The 16,774-nt window shown below is 47.7% G+C and overlaps 1 protein-coding gene across 2 annotated transcripts; it reads right to left on the reverse strand.

Moving 5' to 3' along the window:
* Positions 1 to 5: 5 nt before the first annotated feature.
* Positions 6 to 7,079, reverse strand: Rtp3 (receptor transporter protein 3). Of its 2 annotated transcripts, none has more exons than XM_070017567.1 (3): positions 6,905 to 7,079; positions 5,150 to 5,435; positions 6 to 2,873 (listed from the first exon to the last, which is right to left on the reverse strand). In XM_070017567.1, exons 2-3 carry the CDS (start codon positions 5,383 to 5,385, stop codon positions 1,010 to 1,012), a joined length of 2,100 nt encoding a protein of 699 aa, XP_069873668.1. In that variant the 5' UTR covers positions 5,386 to 5,435; positions 6,905 to 7,079; the 3' UTR covers positions 6 to 1,009. The 2 variants fall into 2 exon arrangements, with proteins under 2 accessions (XP_069873668.1, XP_069873667.1); XM_070017566.1 differs by having other exon boundaries at positions 5,150 to 5,507.
* Positions 7,080 to 16,774: the final 9,695 nt, after the last annotated feature.

Here is a 16,774-nt window from a genome sequence, read left to right on the forward strand (position 1 = left end):
TGCAATTGTTTTAAGCAGTATTTCTTTTATTGGGAATAATGATCCTTGGGTTTATATAAGCTATTTCTATAGTTGTGAAATTATTTTTCAGTAAGTTATGTTTTATTTTTTTGCTCCATCTTTCTCTTCCTTTTAAAAAAAAAACATTATTTAAGTTGTTACTATAGATGTGATTCAAGCCCGGTGCCGGTGGCTCACACCTGTCATCCTAACTACGCAGGAGGCTGAGAGCTGAGGATCACGTTCAAAGCCAGCCTGGGCAGGAAACTCTGTGAGATTCTTATCTCCAATGAAACACCAGAAAACCAGAAGTGGTGCTGTGGCTCAAGTGGTTCGAAAGAAGGAAAGAAAGAAAGAAAGAAAGAAAGAAAGAAAGAAAGAAAGAAAGAAAGAAAGAAAGAAAGAAAGAAAGAAAGAAAGAAAGAAAGAAAGAAAGAAGGAAAGAAGGAAGGAAAGGAAGGAAGGAAGGAAGGAAGGAAGGAAGGAAGGAAGACAGACAGACAGAAAGAAGGAAAGAAAGAAAGAAAAAAGAAAGAGAAAGAAAGAAGGGAGAGAGGGAAGGAGGGAGGGAGGGAAGGAAGGAAGGAAGGAAGGAAGGAAAGAAAGACAGATAAAGAAAGAAAGAAGGGAGGGAGGGAGGGAAGAAAGGAAGAAAGGAAGGAAAGAAGCAACTTAAAAGAGGCTAGATATTAATTTTTCATTTTTGCACTAGGTTAATCTATTTTTTTGTGGCCATATATTTTATTCTAATTTTTTTAAGTTCTTTTTTTTTTTTTTTTGGCCAGTTGTGGGGCTTGAACTCTGGGCCTGGGCGCTGTCCCTGAGCTCTTCAGCTCAAGGCGAGCGCTCTACCGCTTGAGCCACAGCGCCACTTCTGTTTTTCTGCGTGGTTCCTTGGAGATGAGAGTCTCACAGCCTTTCCTAGCTCAGGGCTGTCTTTGAACCACGAGCCTCAGATCTCAGCCTCTGAAGTCGCTTGGATGACAGGCGTGAGCCACCGGTGCTGGGTTCAGATGATGCCCACAAATTTCACCACAACAATAATAATCACCAAGATCAGAATGAAGAAGCCACACCTGCTACACAAGGCCTTATACAGACACTCTCCGCATTGGCATAAGCATTCTCCACACCCTGAGCCTATGTCGACGCAGGTTGCTGCTATCCCATGGGAAGTGCTGGCTGTTGAATTCCAAGAACAGGAAGGCCTTGGGTCTTGCACGGGCTCAATGATCGGGGAGCATGGGAACTGAGTCCTTCCTAGCATTGATCTCCTATCTCCCCCCGAGATATTCTCTGGGGAAGCCATTCTCGTGGCCAGAGCAGGGATCGGTGAGCAGCTTGGTGGCAGCCTTGGAAATGTGGATGACTTTGAGATCTTGTGGCCTATGAGGTCATCCTTGCAGGGGTTAGGGATCTGGGGGCTCACCGTGGTTGCCCCTTGTGGCAGTGTTGGAGTAGTTGATGATTTGGTGGTGCACTGGGGCTTGGGGTCAGCCTTGGAGAAGATAGGAACTTCGGGGTTCACTGTGAATGTGAGAGATGTTAGAGCAGTTGATGGCTTTGACATATGGCTGACCTTGGGGTCAGTCTTGGGAGGGTTGGATTTGGGGTTCACCATCAAAGTACACAGATCATGTTGTGTGTGCGATGTTGGCTGGCTCTTGGGGTCAATCTTGGGAGGGCTAGATTTGGGGTTCACTGTCGAAGTAGACTGAACATGTTGTGTGTGCGATGTTGGCTGGCTCTTGGGAGGTTTAGATTTGGGGTTCACCACCAAAGTAGGCAGAACCTGTTGTGTGTGAGATGTAGGCTGGCTCTTGGGGTCAGTCTTGGGAGGTTGAGATTTGGGGTCCACTGTCGAAGTAGACTGAACATGTTGTGTGTGCGATGTTGGCTGGCTCTTGGGAGGTTTAGATTTGGGGTTCACCACCAAAGTACACAGATCATGTTGTGTGTGAGATGTAGGCTGGCTCTTGGGGTCAGTCTTGGGAGGTTGAGATTTGGGGTCCACTGTCGAAGTAGACTGAACATGTTGTGTGTGCGATGTTGGCTGGCTCTTGGGAGGTTTAGATTTGGGGTTCACCACCAAAGTAGGCAGAACCTGTTGTGTGTGAGATGTAGGCTGGCTCTTGGGGTCAGTCTTGGGAGGTTGAGATTTGGGGTCCACTGTCAAAGTAGACTGAACATGTTGTGTGTGCGATGTTGGCTGGCTCTTGGGAGGTTTAGATTTGGGGTTCACCACCAAAGTAGGCAGAACCTGTTGTGTGTGAGATGTAGGCTGGCTCTTGGGGTCAGTCTTGGGAGGTTGAGATTTGGGGTCCACTGTCGAAGTGGACAGAACTTGTCGTGTGGGAGATGTGTGCCGGATCTTGGGGTCAGCCTTGGGGTGGATAGGATCTTTGGGGTTCACTCTGGATGGAAGGACCTTGTCTCCTTGGGGAATGTTGATACCAGTCGCAATGATGCTGGGGACCCCGGTCTCCCCGCAGGGGTGGGGTGATGATGGCCGCTGTGTGGCCAGGCCCCCGTAGCTCTGGGCACAGAAGCCCTGCAGACAGGCTTCGCAGTTGGTGCTGTCATGGGGGCCTTCGAGTTCCGTGTCTTTGATGACAGACACCCCCTCCATCGGCTTAAATCCTTCCTTGTAGCATTTCTGCAGGATTTGGAGCACCAGGTTGTTCAAGATCCTGGAGATATTCTCCAGGGTGAACTCGGGGACCTCAAAAGGAGACGAAGGGCATTTCTTACACCTCTGGGCGAACGTCCTCATCTTCACCTGCCCTTGGTGCTTCTTCTTATTCCAATGCATGTAGAACAGGACCTGGATGTGGCCAGAGGCCCAATTTCGAGAGCAAGAAGAGCATTGGAATCTGGGGAGACAGAGAGATGAGCGAGGTCAATGAATGAATGACCTGGAGCCTTCACTTACAGCCAGAGAGAGCAGCTGTCAGTCACTGTCACGTGACTCAGGTGGGCGGGATCAGAATAGAGACAGAAGACATGGATCCAGCCCTCTTGTGCCCATCTGGGCCCATAGGTGTTGGCCATGAAGATGGAAAATCTGCCAGCCAGGAGCCGGTGGCTCACACTTTTATCATCCTAGCTACTCAGGAGGCTGAGATCTGAGGATGGTGGTTCAAAGCCAGCCTGGGCAGGAAAGTCTGTGAGACTCTGATCTCCAATGACCCACCAGAAAACTGGAAGTGGCGCTGTGGCTCAAGTGGTAGAGCGCTTGCCTTGAGCTGAAGAGCTGAGGGACAGCGCCCAGGCCCAGAGTTCAAGACCCAGGACTGGCTAAAAAACAAACAAACTAAATAAATAAATAAACTGAAATCACCCATAAAACAAAACAAAACCCATTAACATCACAAGCTGTCTGAGTTGAAAGATACAGGCTCACTTAAGAGACAGGTGTTTCCTTTCCCTTTCATTTTCCCTTTCTCCTCTCCCTTCTCCTCCTCTTCCCTCCCTCCCCTTCCCTCTCCTTCCCTCCCTTCTTCCCTCCTCTCCATTCCCTTTCTGGTCCCTTTCCTCCTCCTCCCCTCCCTTTCCTCCTTTCCCCTTCCTTCTCTTCCCTTCTTCCCTTCCCTCCCCTCTTCTCTCTTCTTCTTTCCTTTCCTTCCTCCACCCCTCTCATTTTTGGCCTGTACTTGGGGCTCGAACTCAGGACCAGGGCATTCTCCCCTAGTTTCTATTCACGCAAGGCTGGCACTCTACTATTTCAGCCACAGCATCATTTCTGGCATTTTGCTGCTTCACTGGAGATCGGAGTCTCACAGACTTCCCCGGGCTGGCTTTGAAAAGTGATCCTCAGATCTCAGCCTCCTGAGTAGCTGGGATGACAGGCACGAGCCACCGGTGCCCAGCCTTCATTTATCTTTGTGTGTGGAGCTCAGGGGGCCTTTTGAGATGAACTAGCCAGGAGCTGCTGTAAGTGAACCATGCACAAGAGCCTGCTTAGGCCGACCTGACCTCCTTTCTCCTGCCCTGGTCTGATCGCATTTCTAGCACACCAGCCTCGCATTTCTACGTTCTTACAAATACACAGACTTTGCTCTGGGACGTCTGCCAGCACCCCGCCTGGAAAAACTCTTATCTTTTCTGGTCAGACTGGAGTAGAGGAGACAGCAACTAGACTCCACCTTCTGTGCCAGTTGAGTCTTGTGGGAGGCCTTCCTGCCCAGAATTTTAGGTTTCACTTTCCCAGCTGGAGAAGGGAGGAGTTGAAAGGTTGTTTGACCTTCTGAGAGTCCTGTTTCATGTATTTATTTATTTTATTTGGGAGGGAGAAGGGGAGTACTGGTCTTGGGGCTTGAACTCAGGGCTTGGGGGCTATCCCTGGACTACTTCTTTTGTTCAAGGCTAGCGCTCTGCCACTTGAGCCACACAGCTTCACTTCTGGCTTTTTGGTAGTGGAGTTTGTGTGTGTGTATGTGTGTGTGTGTGTGTTTTGTTTTTATCTTTGAGATCAGAGATTCATGGACTTTTCTGTCCCTGGCTGGCTTTGATCTTGAAATCTCAGTGTCCTGAGTAGCTAGGATGACAGGCGTGAGCCACCAGCGCCCTGCTGAGAGTCGTCGTCGTCTTCTTCTTCTTCTTCTTCTTCTTCTTCTTCTTCTTCTTCTTCTTCTCCTTCTTCTCCTTCTTCTCCTTCTTCTCCTTCTCCTTCTTCTCCTTCTTCTCCTTCTTCTTTTCTTCTTCTCCTTCTTCTTTTCTTCTTCTTATTGTCTGAGATCAATACTGAAACTCACTATCTGACTCATTGGCCGGCAGTCTATCACCTGAGCCACAACTTCAACCTGTGAGTCCTATTTTCAGAAAGATGCTTAGGTAGGTGCCTGTGGCTCACGCCTGTTCATCCCAGCTCCTCAGGAGACTGAGATCTGAGGATCGTGGTTCAAAGCCAGCCAGAGCAGGAGAGTTCCTGAGATTCTTATCTCCAGCGAACCACCAGAAAACTGGAAGTGGTGCCGTGGCTCAAGTGGTAGAGCGCTCGCCTTGAGCTGAAGAGCTGAGGGACAGCAACCAGGCCCAGAGTTCGAGTCCTGGTATCTACACATACACAGGGAGGCACTCATACACGCATGCGCCTAAACACAAGGAGCTAAGCAGGGGTTTTCCTGGCATCCTCCCATTGCCCTCTTACCTGGCAAAGGCCTTCTGCTGCCACTTCACCCACCCGGGCTTTGAGGAGTCAGGAAGAATGTCCTTGTCCCATTCCAGGGTCCATTTGTGCCACGGTTTGACTTCCTGTATCAGTTCCTGGAACACTTGCTTCCATACTTCTATGTCCTGGGTCCTGGCAGCTGACACAGTGTTGCTGGGTAGGTCGGGGTCCTCCAGGGTCCTGGCAGATCCGTAGCAGGAGGCGAGCTCATCCATTTTGGAGTGGGAAGGCGCAGGTTGGCTTGGCTGTGATGGCTTGGAACCCTCTGTCCCTCCCCAAATCAAAGGTCAGTGTGTGTTTTGTTTCTGAGTTTGGAGAGAGGAGCTAGCCATCCCTTCTGGAAAGCGTTATGAAAAGACACAGATCCAAAAAAAAAAAAAACAATAAATCAATATATATCAATATCTGTCTATATATTTATCTCTATCTATCTATCTATCTATCTATCTATCTATCTATCTATCTATCTATCTATCTATCTATCTATCTATCTATCTATCTATCTTACCAAAGAAGAGAGTTCTGGAATCAAAATTAGGAGTGAATTTTAGTCAGGGACCACCATCTACCTTTTCTGTGTGTGTGTGTGTGTGTGTGTGTGTGTGTGTGTGTGTGTGTGTGTGTGTGTGTGTGTGAGAGAGAGAGAGAGAGAGAGAGAGAGAGAGAGAGAGAGAGAGAGAGAGAGAGAGAGAGAGAGAGAGAGAGCCAGTCTTGGGGTTTAACCCAGGTCCTAGGCTCTGTCTCTAAGCTATTTTTCTTTTTCTTTTTGTCGTGGGGCTTGAACTCTGGGCCTGGGTGCTGTCCCTCAGCTCTTCAGCTCAAGGTGAGCGCTCTATCACTTGAGCCACAGCACCACTTCCGTTTTTGTGGTGGTTCATTGGAGATAAGAGTCTCACAAACTTTCCTGCCCTGGCTGGCTTTGAACTGTGATCCTCAGATCTCAGCCTCCTGAGTAGGTAGGATGACAAGCATGAGCCACCGGTGCCCAGCTAAGCTTTTTGTTTTTTTTTTGTTCAAGGCTAGCTCTCTATCAACTTGAATAATCAAGGTTTTTGGTTTTGTTTTGGTGGTTAATTAAAGATCAGAGTTTCATGGGCTTTCTTGCTGGGGCTGGCTTTGAACCGTGATCCTCAGATCTCAGCCTCCTGAGAAGCTAGGATGACAGGCGTGAGCCACCTGCGTCCAGTTTTCACCTATTTACCCTTAACTTGATGTATTTTTTATAAACCTGTCATGGTGGAAAGAGACTGCAGTTGCTTTGAATCGCTTTGCCATTTGGAAATCCTTTACCGCTGACATTGCTGGGCTGGTTCATGTATGGAAGAAGGAGAAATCCAAGCCAGGCGCTGGTGGCTCACACCTGTCATCCTAGCTACTCAGGAGGCTGAGATCTGAGGATCGCGGTTCAAAGCCAGCCCGGGGCAGGAAAGTCCATGAGACTCTTATCTCCAAGGAACCACCAGAAAACCAGAAGTGTAGAGTGCTTGCCTTGAGCTGAAGAGCTCAGGGATGGCGCCCAGACCCTGAGTTCAAGTCCCACGACTGATTCCTCCCCCCCCCCCCCAAAAAAAGAGTGTGCAACTTCTCTGGGTATAAGGAGAAGCCACCTTCTTCCCCCAAGGGGTGTGGGAAGGGGGCTGGGAGACTGACTAAGCTCCCCACCCCCATCCCATGCTAGAGTGGGTAACACCTCCCCTCCCCAGAAAGGCAGAAAGGATTCTGGGAAATGCATACCACAAGGCCGCCATGCCGGGTCTACTTGCCACGTAGCTCTTGAGTTTGTCTTTATCTGGGTGTTTCTCAAGCAGAGAATCTCACTCAAGCTCAGCCAGGAGATCAGGAAAGAGGAGGAGAAGGGAGGCTAGTGGAGAGGAAGAGGAGGGACTTCTTCCTCTTCCTGTTCCAAGCCTGGCCTGCCTTAGTTCTGGATGGATTTCACTAGGGGCATCTTCACCAGGCTGGCGGTGGTGGTGGTGGGGGCTGGGGGGGGGGGTTGATGGTAACAAGGACACTGGTGACCAGCCTGACCCACCCCCCACCTCCCCAGTGGAGTTTCTCAATATTATTTGTTCAGTTATAAATTAACTAGATTTGGGCAAGCCGGCTCACTTTTAATTTTTTTTTCTTCCCTTCCTTTTGGATGCTTTTTGTTTTTTGGATTGTTTGAACTCAGGACCTGAGCACTTGTCCCTGAACTCTTTTTTTTTTTGTTTTGTTTTGTTCAAGGCTGGCATTCTACCCACTTGAGAGCCACAGCTCCACTTCTGACTGTTATTTTGTTTTTAGCTGATTAATTGGAGACAAGAGTCTCACAGACTTCCCTGCCCAGGCTGGCTTTGAACTGCGATCCTCAGATCTCAGCCTCCTGAGGAGCTAGGATGACAGGCATGAGCCACCAGCCTGAGGCTTCTGCTCTCTGATTGTGTGAGGTTCAAACCCTCCCCTTCCCCTCCCCATGCAGGGGGGGGGTGTCAAGAGAGACATTGCAAGAGGAAGAGGCACTCCAGCAGTTATGTGTGTTGATCACAAGAGGGCAGTGTTGGTACGGGAAAAAATCCTGTGATCCACATATTGTGAATTCAAACAAATGCAGGCGGAGATGTGGTTGCAGAAGGAACCCTGTTGCACTGTTGGTGGGAATGTAAACTAGTGCAACCACTCTGAACTGCAGTCCGGAGGTTCTTCAGAAAACTAAACATAGATCTTTCCTATGACCCAGCCATACCGCTCCTGGGGATCTACCCAGAACAACCCAAGCCAGGATTCGGTAAAGACACTAGCACACCCATGTTCATTGCTGCACTAGTCCCAAAAGCCAAGTTGCGAAAACAGCCCAGATACCTTACAATAGATGAATGGGTCCAAAAATAAAATATGGTACCTGTACACAGTGGAATTGTACACAGGTACCATTAGATTGCAGGGAAACAGATTGACCTAGAACAAATCATGTGAGGTGAGGTAAGCCGGACTCAAAGAGACAATCGGCACCATGTTTTCTTTTCTGTGCAAAAGCTAGATCTAAAATACTCTAGGACATGATAAATTATACAGGACTCTAGGCATTTGCACACAGTAAGACCAAAGAAGGAGACTTACGGGAGGAATCCAAAGGCACAATGATGATGTGCCTATTTATATTTATATACAATTATACATACATGTGTTTATGTGTGTGTATATATACACACACATATATAAACAAACTCTAAGGTATGAAAATAAGAGGGTTTTTGTTGTTGTTATTTGGTCATTTCGTTCTCTTTTCTTTGATATGATTTATTCACTTCTTCTTTTTTTTTTTTTTTTGCCGGTCATGGGGCCTGAACTCTGGGTCTGGGCGCTGTCTCTCAGCTCTTCAGCTCAAGGCTAGCGCTCTACCACTGGAGCCACAGCACCACTTCTGGCTTTTTCTGTTTATGTGGTGCTGAGGAATTGAACCCAGGGCCTCGAGCATGCAAGGCATGCACTCTACCGCTGAGCTACCTTCCCAGTCCTTATTCACTTCTTGGTGTATGTGTGGGGGGAACACAAATGTAGCCATGATACTTAATAGATATTGTGTTGAAAGTGAACTCTATTCTGAGCACCGGTAGCTCACGCTCCTCAGGAAGTTGAGATCTGAGGATCACGGTTCAAAGCCAGCCCAAGCAGGAAAGCCTGTGAGACTTTGATCTCCAACGAGCCACCAGAAACCAGAAGTGGAGCTGTGGCTCAAGTGGTAGAGCTCTCCTTGAGATGAAGAGCTGAGGGACAGCGCCCAAGCCCAGAGTTCAAAACCCACGACCGACAGAAAGGAAGAAAGGAAGAAAGAGAGAAAGAAAGAAAGAAAGAAAGAAAGAAAGAAAGAAAGAAAGAAAGAAAGAAAGAAAGAAAGAAAGAAAGAAAGAAAGAAAGAAAGAAACTGGACTATGTGATTTGTGGGTGGGGACTGGAGGGAAAAACTGAGACAGTAAGGGATAGGATGATACTGTATGAAAGGAAATGTACTGGGGCTGGGAAGGTGGCTCAGTGGTAGAGTGCTTGCCTTGCAATGCATGAGGCTCTGGGTTTGATTCCTCAGCACCACATAAGCAAAAAGAAAAAAGCTGGAAGTGGTGCTGTGGCTCAAGTGGTAAAGCGCTCGCCTTGAGCTGAAGAGCTGAGGGACAGCGCCCAGGCCCAGAGTTCAGGCCCCATGACTGGACCCAAAAAAAAAAAAAAAAAAAGAAAGGAAACGTACTTATTACTTGACTTATATAACTGTAACCCTTCTGTACATCAGCTTTCTAATAACAATAAAGTAAATTTTTTTAAAAAGCCAGGCTCTGGTGGCTCACACCTGTCATCCTAGCTACTCAGGCGGCTGAGATCTGAGAATTGTGGTTCAAAACCAGCCCAGACAGGAAAATCCATGAGACTGTTCTCTCTCTCTCTCTCTCTCTCTCTCTCTCTCTCTCTCTCTCTCTCTCTCTCTCTCTCTCTCTCTCTCTCTCCTTTTTTCTTTTTTGCCGGTCCTGGGGCTTGAACTTCTATTGCTCAAAAATTAGTGCTCTACCACTTAGCCACAGCACCACTTCTGGTTTTTTTGAACAGTTCATTGGAAATAAGAGTCTCACAAAGTTTCCTGCTTGGGAGGGCTTCGAACCACCATCATCAGATCTCAGCCCTAGGAGTAGCTAGGATGATAGGCGGGAGCCACCAGCTCCCAGCTGTGAGACTCTTATCTCCAATTAACCACCAGAAATCTGGACATGGTGCTGTGGCTCCAATGGTAGAGTGCTAGCCTTGAGCAAAAGAAGCTCAGGGACAGTATCCAGGCCCTGAGTTCAAGCCCAAGGACTGGCAAAAAAAAGGAAGAAAGAAAGAAAGAAAGAAAGAAAGAAAGAAAGAAAGAAAGAAAGAAAGAAAGAAAGAAAGAAAGAAAGAAAGAAAGGAAGGAAGGAAGGAAGGAAGGAAGGAAGGAAGGAAAAGAAAAGCAAAAAAAGAAATCAAATGGCACTAGTGATTCATGTCTGTCATCCTAGCTACTTGGGAGGCTGAGATCTAAGGATCACAATTTGAAGCCAGCTTGGGAAAAGAAAAATTCATGAGACCCTTAGCTCCAGTGAACCCCCCCCCCAAAAAGGCAGAAGTGGAGCTGTGGCTCAAATGGTAGAGCACCCAGCCCTGAGTGAACAAAGCTAAAGGACAAAGCTCTGAGTTCAAGTCCAAGTACTCTGTCTCTGTCTCTGTCTCTCTCTCTGTCTCTGTCTGTCTGTCTGTCTGTCTGTCTGTCTGTCTGTCTGTCTGTCTCTCTCTCTCTCTCTCTCTCTCACACACACAGATGGCCCTGAGAACTGGAGTAAGGGAAGAATTAGACCAGATCAAAGAAGTCCATCACCAGCGGCAGAAGAGACAATAGCACCCCCTTTCTGCTCCCCCAGCCAGAACGTCTGTCTCCTTACGCATCAGTACCCATAGCCCAGCCAGAAAGGGGTGAAGGAGGAGGTCCCCCTGGACTATTTCATGAGCCAAAGCCTCTTTACTTCCTTCTGCAACCCTCAAGCTTAGATTTCACTGCTCACATCTGTTCCGGAAAGGTCTTTTTGTTCTTTGTCACCTGTGGCCAATGCAGAAGGGCCTGTAATGCGAAGCGTAAATATTTTCCCGGAATGTCAGGGCGCATGGTCCAGAAAACCAGGACAAACATTTCCTTATTTGTGTGTGCTTTGTTTCCTCCCACAGAGGTGACAAGAAAATCAACCAGGAATGATACACTGCGGTTGGGCAATTGTGAAGAAGCCTGTCCAACCAAGTGTGCCAGTAGGCTGGCTAGAAACACTGGGCTTTGGAATGGTAAGACAGTATGGTTCAGCGCTCTCCAGCCATCCATATTTGTCAGTCGTGGGGCTTGAACTCTGGGCCTGGACGCTGTCCCTGAGCTCTTCAGCTCAAGGCAAGCGCTCTACCCCTTGAGCCACAGCGCCACTTCTGGTTTTCTGGTGCGTTCCTTGGAGATCAGAGTCTCCTGGATTTTCCTGTCCCAGGGGGCTTTGAACCACGATCCTCAGATCTCAGCCTCCTGAGTAGCTAGGCTGACAGGCGTGAGCCACAGCAGCCCAGCTTTTAGCCATTTGTTTATATCATTTTTTCAGATGTGCTTTTGGCTTTATTTTCTTTTGTTCCAGGTCTGGTCCTTGAATTAGGGGGCCTAGGCTCTGTCCCTTTGTTGTTGTTGTTTTTTGTTTTTGTGTGTGTGTGTGTGTGTGTGTGTGTGTGTGTGTGTTCACTCAATGCTAGTGCTCCACCCTTTGAGCCACAGCTCCGCTCCCAGCTTTTTGCTGGTTCATCTGGAGAGAAGCGTCTCCTGCACTTTGCTTCCCCCAGCCTGGCTTTGAACCGGGATCCTCAGATTTCAGCCCTTTGTGTAACGAGGCTAGCAGGCACTAGGCACCAGCGTTTGATTGCCATGAGCCCTTCATGCCTCCAACCATAGCTCATAAAGGCGATCGTGTTGCTTTCCTTCCATGCATGCCTCGCTGCTCCTCTCCGAGGTCCAGAAAAGTACTTTCTAGAACAGAGGGGGGTATTTATCCAAAAGGAAGAAGCAGAAGGAGATTCCTGAGAGACAGACAGAAAGGAGGAAGAGTTCCTCCAGACGAGTTGGTTTTGTGTTTTGAAAAGACGCCCTAAAGGATCAAATTCAGTGGGACAGACCAGAGGCGCCGGGGAGGGGCTGGGTAGCTAGGTGCACACATCTGTAATCCCAGCTACCCCAGGAGGCGGACTCCTGAGGTTTGTGGTTTGAAACCAGCTTGGGCAGGAAAGTCTGTGAGACTCTTCTCTCCAATGAACCACCAAAAAAGCCAGAAGTGGAAATTGGGCTCAAGTGGTTAGAGGGTTAGCCTTGAGTGCAAATGCTCAGGGACAGCTTCTAGACCTTGAGTTCAAGGTCCAGGGCTGACGAGAGAGAGAGAGAGAGAGAGAGAGAGAGAGAGAGAGAGAGAGAGAGAGAGAGAGAGAGAGAGAGAGAGACAGACAGACAGACAGACAGACAGACAGACAGACAGACAGACAGACAGACAGACAGACAGAGACAGAGACAGAGACAGAGACAGAGACAGAGACAGAGAGACAGAGACAGAGGGAAATGGAGACAGAGACAGAGAGACAAAGAGAAAGACAGAGAGACAGAGACAGACAGACAGAGAGACAGACAAAGAGAAAGACAGAGAGACAGAGACAGAGGGAAATGGGGACAGAGACAGAGAAACAGACAAAGAGAGAGACAGAGAGACAGAGGGACATAGAGAGGCAGAGACAGAGAGAAAGAGAGACAGAGACAGAGAGACAAAGAGGTAGAGGAGAAATCTCAGTCAGGAGCAGCCCAGGTCCTGGTTTGTGGGTTGGAGAGGAACAGGTAGACATCAGAAGCAGGAGATGCAGGAAGACTCCAGAACACTCCAGAAGGGCCCCAGGTCACACACATAAATTATGATGGCAGAGAAGGGACTGGTTTAGAGAGATTAAGAGTGACCCCCCCCCCAGCCTCAAGTAAGGAGAAGGAAGAGGAGGTCTGGGGGTAGGGGTGGTGGGCAGAGATCTAGAAATGGAGGAGAATCATGCAAGGGAAAAGATTTAGGAAGGACTGGTCAGGCCGAGAGAAGCAATTTGATTACTGAATTTCTTTCACACATGGAGTAACATTGGGTAACGGTATTGTTGGTTAAGAGCGGTTGCTCTCCGGACCCCTCCCTCCAACTTCCGGTTACCAGGGCTTCCCTTAAAACCCCCAAACCACCCCCCCTTATCAAATATTCTGAGGAAATAACTCCAAAAATCAATCAATTAATTAGTGCCATGCATTGCTCTTGAGGGTTTTGGGGTTGTTTGTTGTTGTTTTTTGCTCCAGGTGGGTGCTCTACCACTTGAACCACAGCACCACTTCCAGTTTTCTGGTGGTTTCTTAGAGATAAAGAGTCTCATGGACTTTCCTGCCCAGGCTGGCTTCGAACCACCATCCTCAGATCTCAGCCTCCTGAGTAGCTAGGATGACAGGTATGAGCTACAGATGCTTGGTTTTCACTATCAGGCTTTAGTTGGTAACTTGTGTGTCCTTTTTTTTTTTAACCCCAGGGGGGAAACTGAGGCTTAGATACCCAGAAGGACTAGCTCAGGTCCAGAGGGATAATTAGGAAGAGTTGGTTCAGACTGACACTGGCATCCATTCCCAACTCTGGATTTCTGACTCTCTCTCCCCGCTGGCATTCCTTGCCTGTTTGAGTGTCTTATGCATAAATCCTGTCCCATGAATAAATGAATGGAGGGCATGAAGTAGTGATGAGAGGAGGCTGGGAAGGTGGCTTAGTGGTAGAGCACTCGCCTAGCATGCATGAGGCCCTGGGTTCGATTCCTCGGAACCACATACACAGGAAAAACCTGAAGTGGCGCTGTGGCTCAAGGGGTAGAGCACTAGCCTTGAGCAAAAAGAAGCTCAGGGACAGCACCCAGGCTCTGAGTTCAAGCCCCAGGACTGGCAAAAAACAAAAAATAATAAAGAGGTGATGAGGCCTGAGGATTAACCCTAGAGGCTAATCCTTTAGCTGGAGGCATTGAAGGAGCCCTGGTCTGGACTCATCCAGAGAAATGAAGGATAACAACTCCTTGCTTTTTAAAATGATTGGGGTGTTATTGGGGTGCAACAGACCAGCTCCACCGGAGCACTGGGACCGATGGGACAGGGATCTCGGGATAGGTGGGCAAGGAACTGGCGAAATAACAAACAGACACAGACTCAAAAGAGTTGCATCTGAGTGTATCTTTATTGAGAATTAACATTTTTATACAGTGTGTGAGTGTGACATAGGTTCTTGGTTTATTTAGGTACGTAATCAATTTTTAAGAAAAGCAAAGCATTGATAGATTATATGAAAATTGATGACTATCCCACCAACTGTTTAAGCTAAGTGGTGCGAAACAAGTCCAGCATATAGTTGAATGCATCATCTATTCACCCTTTTTATGTTTAATAATGAACAAACCTAAGACAGAGCTGTACTTATATTGTACTCTTTTTATTGTTTCCATATATTTTCAAGTCCCTTTGAAACCATCCTAAAAACCACTTCCAGGTTGAGTCAAGCATTCTCCATTTTCTATAATTTTAATCCCAATATTGGTTCACATAAATTTCTAATTGTTATTTTAAACCATCTTGTTATTGTTTTGATGATAAACACCATAATGGTCTAGATCTACCTAATCTGTGCATAAAATCTAATGAGTTCCAAAATACCCTTTTTCCTTTTACATGAATCCATCTATTTTCATCTTTATAAGCTCCTGTATAAGGCAATGGTTCATGGATCGGTTCAGGAAATGTGATATCACTAACTTTATATTTTGTGGGAAACCACCATCTATTCCCTATAATGTAAGCCGGACTAAACTTAGTCATAACTGTTGGGGGAATCTTTCTTTTCCTTTTAGTATCGGGGTTCCTTTTTCTAAAACTCTCTGAGCTTCTGGGATAACTCTTTCTAACTTAGTTTAATTCATGAATTCTGCCTGTTGTGACATATCTGGAAATTTTAAGTTTCTGTATTGACTATGCGTGAGCCGCAAAACTGCTTGTGACGTTGTAGAAGTTTCTGGAGGCAGCGTTATATCAGATGATAGATTGATTGGGCCATTGTCCACATTTAATCTTTGGTCCTTGTCTTTATTATTCAGAGAAGCCATCTCTCTTGGGCTGGAAAGAAACAACATGCTCTGTTCGCGGATCAATAGAAAAATAGCCAAAGCGAGAATAAAAGCAATGAATGTACAGCCAAGAAGAATATAGTAAGAATAAAGGTCGAGGCTATAAAGGTGCAGCCAAGTGTATGGGAAGCCTTGAACCAACACCCCCTTCCTGGGGGCATGCTTCCTTGAAGCTCTTTGTCTAACGCCATCTCTCACGCAGACTCCGCAGTGGGTGGCGTGGCTTTGGGGTTTTGAACTCAGGTCCTCACACCGACTAGGTGAGCACACTCTACTAGAACCACCCCAAACCCAGTCCTTTTTGCTCTAGTTTGTCTTCCAGGTAGGGTCTCCTACGTGGGCCCAGGTGGGCCTCAAACTGGGATCCTTCCTATTTCTGCCTCCTGTGTAGCTGGAACTACAGGCATGCGCTACCATGCCAGGTGCTGGCTTCTTTGGGTTCTGGGCTCAGGTACTTTCTTCCTGGGGTTTTCCCCAACCTAAGTCTCTTATTCCTTCTGGGAAGAAATTTTCATGTCTGGTCCTGAGCCAACCATGGACATCCTCTTGGCACCACTTTCCTTACCAGAACATTCTCCCCTAGCTCTGGCTTTCTGTACACTTACTATTTTTTTTTCTTTTTGTCGGTCGTGGGGCTTGAACTCAGGGCCTGAGTGCTCTCCTGAGCTCTTTTGCTCAAGACTAGCGCTCTACCACTTGGAGCCACAGCACCACTTCCTGTTTTCTGGTGGCTCATTGGAGGTAAGAGTCTCATGGACTTTCTAGTCGGGGCTGGCTTTGAACCACAATCTTCCAATCTTCAGCCTCCTAAGGAGCTAGGATGATAGGTGTGAGCCACCGGTGCCTAGCTATGCTTCTTGATTCTTCTAGAAGCATGAACAGGCAAAGCCTTGGGGCTCATTCAGGCCCAAAGCACTCAATAAGCGTTAGTCAATTTTCGATTTCTTCACCAGTTTTTGAAATATCTTCTTGCAATTATGGATGAAAGCAACTTTTAATGTGGCCATCTCATCTTTCCAAACAGAGGCCAATCTGTGGCCCCCAGAACAAGCTAGTCCTTCTGGCAACACCCACACCCCAATCTTGTGTGAGACCCCCCCGTCCCGCCCCGCATCAGAGTCCATGTTTGTGCGTTGACATGAGCTGGGATTGAGGTACTCAATAATGTCCTTTCTTTTTCCTTTTGTGTATGTGTGTGGGGGGACTTGAACTCAGGGCCTTGGCCTTTTTATTTTTTAAATCAAGGCTGATGCTCTACCCCTTGAGCCACAGCTCCACTTTCGGCTTTTTGATGGCTCACGGGAGATAAAGAGTTTGACAGACTTTCCCATCGTGGGCTGGCCTTGATCTGCGATCCTCCAGATCTCAGCCTCCTGAGACGCTTGGATGACAGGCGTGGGCCCCTGACACTAAACCAAACAAGGTCCTCTTTAGAACCCAGGGTGCTACGTGGTAGCAAAAGCCAGGTCTTAGAAATCCACAAGTGAGGGCTGGGAAGGTGGCTCAGTGGTAGAGTGCTCGCCTCGCATGCATGAGGCCCTGGGTTCCTCAGTGCCCCACACACAGAAAAAGCCAGGAGTGGCACTGTGGCTCAAGTGGTAGAGCACCAGCCTTGAGCCTAGAGAGGTTCAGGGACAGTGCCCAGGCCCTGAGTTCAAGCCCCAGGGCTGGCAAAAAGAAAAAAGAAACCCACAAAGTAGAGACACTTTCCTCCTCTCCCTGCAGCCCTCCCTCCCACAACCCTACTAATCTATATTCCCCCTTCTAGAAAACACAGAAACCACAGCCTGGCACCTGGGTCTGGTTCTCTAGAACCCAAACAAGTTTACAAGGGAGGTGCACACAGGGTTAGTTTTTTTTTTTTTTTTTTTTGTAGTTGCT

This window comes from Dipodomys merriami, unplaced genomic scaffold (genome assembly GCF_024711535.1).
Source record: "Dipodomys merriami isolate MVZ:Mamm:240054 unplaced genomic scaffold, mDipMer1.0.p SCAF_125, whole genome shotgun sequence".
Classification (NCBI taxonomy): Eukaryota; Metazoa; Chordata; class Mammalia; order Rodentia; family Heteromyidae; genus Dipodomys; species Dipodomys merriami.

What these genes read in the sequence shown, in the direction of transcription:
- Rtp3 (XM_070017567.1), bottom strand. Translation starts at nt 5,385, where the DNA reads ATGGATGAGCTCGCCTCCTGCTACGGATCTGCCAGGACCCTGGAGGAC. An exon ending in CAGCAGAAGGCCTTTGCCAG is followed by an intron (nt 2,874 to 5,149) that starts GTAAGAGGGCAA and finishes CTGTCTCCCCAG; the next exon opens with ATTCCAATGCTCTTCTTGCT.